Source organism: Opisthorchis viverrini (genome assembly GCF_000715545.1).
Source record: "Opisthorchis viverrini unplaced genomic scaffold opera_v5_223, whole genome shotgun sequence".
Classification (NCBI taxonomy): Eukaryota; Metazoa; Platyhelminthes; class Trematoda; order Opisthorchiida; family Opisthorchiidae; genus Opisthorchis; species Opisthorchis viverrini.
Genome location: NW_008751880.1, coordinates 47,127 through 50,916, shown reverse-complemented (window position 1 = coordinate 50,916; position 3,790 = coordinate 47,127). Strand labels below are relative to the sequence as shown.

The 3,790-nt window shown below is 41.7% G+C and overlaps 1 protein-coding gene across 1 annotated transcript in view; it reads right to left on the bottom strand.

Moving 5' to 3' along the window:
• Positions 1-986: 986 nt before the first annotated feature.
• Positions 987-3,790, bottom strand: part of T265_14597 (hypothetical protein) — a gene marked incomplete at both ends in the record, with an annotated part of 46,223 nt that continues 43,419 nt past the window's right edge. The window contains one exon of the mRNA XM_009174365.1: positions 987-1,041. Within this exon, the coding sequence (XP_009172629.1) occupies positions 988-1,041 (54 nt within the window). The remainder of the gene's footprint in view (positions 1,042-3,790) is intronic.

Sequence of the window (3,790 nt, the reverse complement as noted above, 5' to 3'; positions counted from 1 at the left end):
GTCATAAGTACGCGGAGAGCCCACAATGGCAAGCAAACACAAGTCACTGACTGCGACCTTAGGAAGTCCCATTCCAATAACAGCCTTAGCGGTGTGAGGAAAGTAGATCCCTCGATAAGAGATGATCATCAGTTGGTGAACCAAAGAGTCGACATCACAACCGATGGCGTGTAGGGCTGAGATTATGGCGAGGGAATATTCATCAGCACCATACTTCTGTTTCTTCTCATTCCACACAGTCACTCCACGCCCATCCGAGACTATGCTGACGTCTATTACAGTTGCACGGTGATCTCGAACAGCGATTAGGTCAGGTTTGATGAAGGTCGTCGAAGTTGGTGCTCTCAACTCCTCGAAAACGGTGTATCCCAGCCGGCGGAGACGTTTTGCAAGTTCCATTGCGACCCGATTATGACGAGCACAGCTGGCATCATGCGTGATCCAGCAGGATTGCAAAATATGCACCAAACTCTCCGGTTAGCTACAGTTTCCACGACATAAGATCGTCTGGCCACGATGACCATGCTGAGAGCTTCTAACTCTCGTCCTAAGCAGGTTGCATCGGAGCTGGATACCGCTTCAGCCTTTGCTGACGATTAATATGCTTTGATGTGACTGATGATTTTGTTTGATATTTCACCAGGGAGGGAGATAATTCATAATGAATCGCGGCGGTATAGTTGAATTTAGCAGGAAAGTCGGTGGAGCAGTCAATAAATTGTTGCTGAAATTCGGCGCAATGTTCCGGGAACCGGCTTGGGGAAAAACTGATTTTTAATTCTTCTGGAATGAGAATAATCATGATTAGGTCGTGTTATGGAAGCAAATTTCTTGGCAGCTGTATATAAGATACTGATATCTCGATAATTCTTGCTTACTTGTTTTGTCATCTTCTTAAGTAGTTAAAAAATTGAGATACTGAATTCAAAAGAAACAAACTGCGTCTGGAAATCTACCGGCATACTAGTATCTCTGGGGAGTTAATTAGGCTAGTTGATCAACCACCACAGACTGCATCTCCTCCATGGAACAGAAGAATGTCTGCGGGGATGTAATGAAAAAAGGAGACAGTACTTACGTAGAGGCAACACACTGCGTAAAATGCACAATACTTGTTAAAATGAGAGAAATGGCATCCTCCGTCTGAGCTCCACTGTTTTTTCGATGAGTGACAACCTAACTGACATCTATTTGACTGGGCTATTTCCAAATGATATTGTGGGGTTTCCGTATTAACGCTTTCGTATTACGTTTCGTCACGGTCTGGTAGCTGGCTGAAGTAATCCACACCGTGTCCATTCTTCTAGAAGTAGTAATTTATCATATCTTCGTTTCTTTCGAGGTATAGATGCGAGAGATCAGGAAGTTGGAAAACTTTTGTGGTTACCTTTGATCAGTTTGGAATACGGTCGGTTCTAACGGAACAATAGGCCTCACGTTGGGGGCTTAGGAAGTTAGGGGCCCTTCTGTAATATAGTTATATCCTAACTTAAAATGGAAACGTTGTTATACCTCAAATCCAGCTTCTATCTTGTGGCTTGGTGTAACCAAGGCAGTTCACCAAGGCTTGTTTGATGGACGTCCGAAAACCGAACTACCGATTTTCTTCTGAGACGGAATAGTTTCCAGCATGGCACATTGTTTGGCTATATAATACGCTGTTATGTTGTTAAACGGTTTGGATTAAATGAATTCGCTTTGGAGTAAGAGAAGGCAGCTGCCTTTTCAAGGGTTGATGTTTTTGTTTCCCAACAAGATGTAGTTTGATTTTCATTCACACAAGGGGATAGACTGGTCCTCCTATTTTGGGTTTCCAACCCCTGGTATGACCGACGATTTTCTGCCCCTAATGTACACGAAAACTGTACCAAAATGCAGTAGATTTAACACACTTCGTGACTATCATTCGAATACCACGTCAGAGAATCACACTTAGGTTGCTGGAATTGGGGATGTTCTGACAAGTCTGTCACCGTGTTCACATCGCTGTCTTAGGTCAAGCGTGTGCTCTGTCTAGAGTAGAGCCTTCTGTCAGACCTGCACAAACTTTTCAGTTGCCTGCATTTGACAGTATGTCGCACCTAGCAATCCCAATGACCATAGTTTCTACCTGGTAGTTAAAAAATCCTCAGTAATTGGAGTCGTGTACACAGAAAGTACAGTTAAATTCACTGGCGTGTGTCGAACTCTAACCACCGAAATCCTGAGTGAGATGTAGTTCCAAGATATCACCGCATTGTGAAAATGGTCACTCGAGGTAAACAAGACCCATTTGAGTCACGAGACGCTCTCCATGTCACTGCAGTAGGTGGGCGTCCATTCCTTCCACAGGCTTCCGTACAATACCTGCTTTGGGTTTATCTGGTTTCATTCAAGAATGTTGTAACCAGCTGGTTGTCCTCAAGCTGATGCTTCGCCTGAACTCTGTAGATGATCACACTAAATGTACGAAGCGCTTCCGTTGTATTCTGCAGGTTCTTTTGGATACACCGACGGCTGAACAGGTTACGGGTGTGAGTTTTTGGGTACCTGTTAAACAGACATGAGTGTGACATGAGTCTGTGGAGTGGGGAACCTGTCCTCCCGGAACAGTTGTCAGAGCATTGAAAAATGCAGGGATACCCCTTGGTCATGTTCATAATGGATAACCTTTAGATCAGAAAGTTTGACTCTGGTTCTGGGAAAACTTTAGTTCTCTTAAGGGAGTTGACGTTTGGATGAAGAATTAAGGAATTCATCGTTGAGTGAAGATTTATTCTTACTTAGGTTTGAAGACGGAGCATTGAGATTATTTCAAAGAGCTACACTTACCATTTGAGGGTATCCCGTATGCGCTTACCGAAACCAAAATGTCCCTCTTTTTGACAGAAAATAAATACTGTGAACTTCGTGGGTTATATTATCTCAAGTTGTAGGTTACAAACGAATAAAGTGCACACCTTCATTTTTATGAACAATACTGCACAGGTTACATAAGTTGAGTCTGTCAGAGATCTATCTGCGTCAACGACACAAAGATAAAATTTTTCTTTCAGCGTCGGAGCTACACTAATAACCTTTTTAACTGAAAACACTTCTTTACCTAGCTAGGAGGCAAGTTTATCTAAGAATTAAAGGAATAAACCTGAGTACATAAATGATGTGACCATTTTGGTTGTGTATTTTTTGAAGTAAACTTCCGTACATTCTTAAGATCGAATCGAATTTAACATTCTCCGACGTTTGTGTTACTTGTTCCAGTTTTGTGCTTTACCTAAACATCACTGCGTTTCAGAAGACCTCGTCGTTCGACTGGGGTTTTGACAGAAATAACCATTTCGCACTGATGTCTTGACAGAATGAATGCACGAGACGCAAAATTTCAAAATTTTCAAAGTATGGTTGTGTCACAACCCAGAAAGTAAACAAATGTACCTTGTTGAGTGTAACAAAAAATACAAAGAGAAACTGGAGAAAACCTTTTGTTGGTTATATCAGACAGTTTTTAAAAAAAGTGATCTAATTTTGATCACAAGAACTAAACCTATACATCTTTAAACAGCTTCGTAATTGGGAATTTTATTGTGATACTTAGTGCAGGTATTCACTGATGTTGAATTCTACCGATGTTCGAAATCCTGAATTTTGATGTCGCTCTATCAGTGAATGTGACGACCTTTGTCGAACTCGATAAAACTTGGGCTACTGTTCCCTAAAATAAGGAATTTCAATGTTCCGGAAATCTTTGTTTCCGATAGTGGTTGCAACTTTTTGAATTTCACTGCTGGAAAACAGTTCTTATCATGCTGGC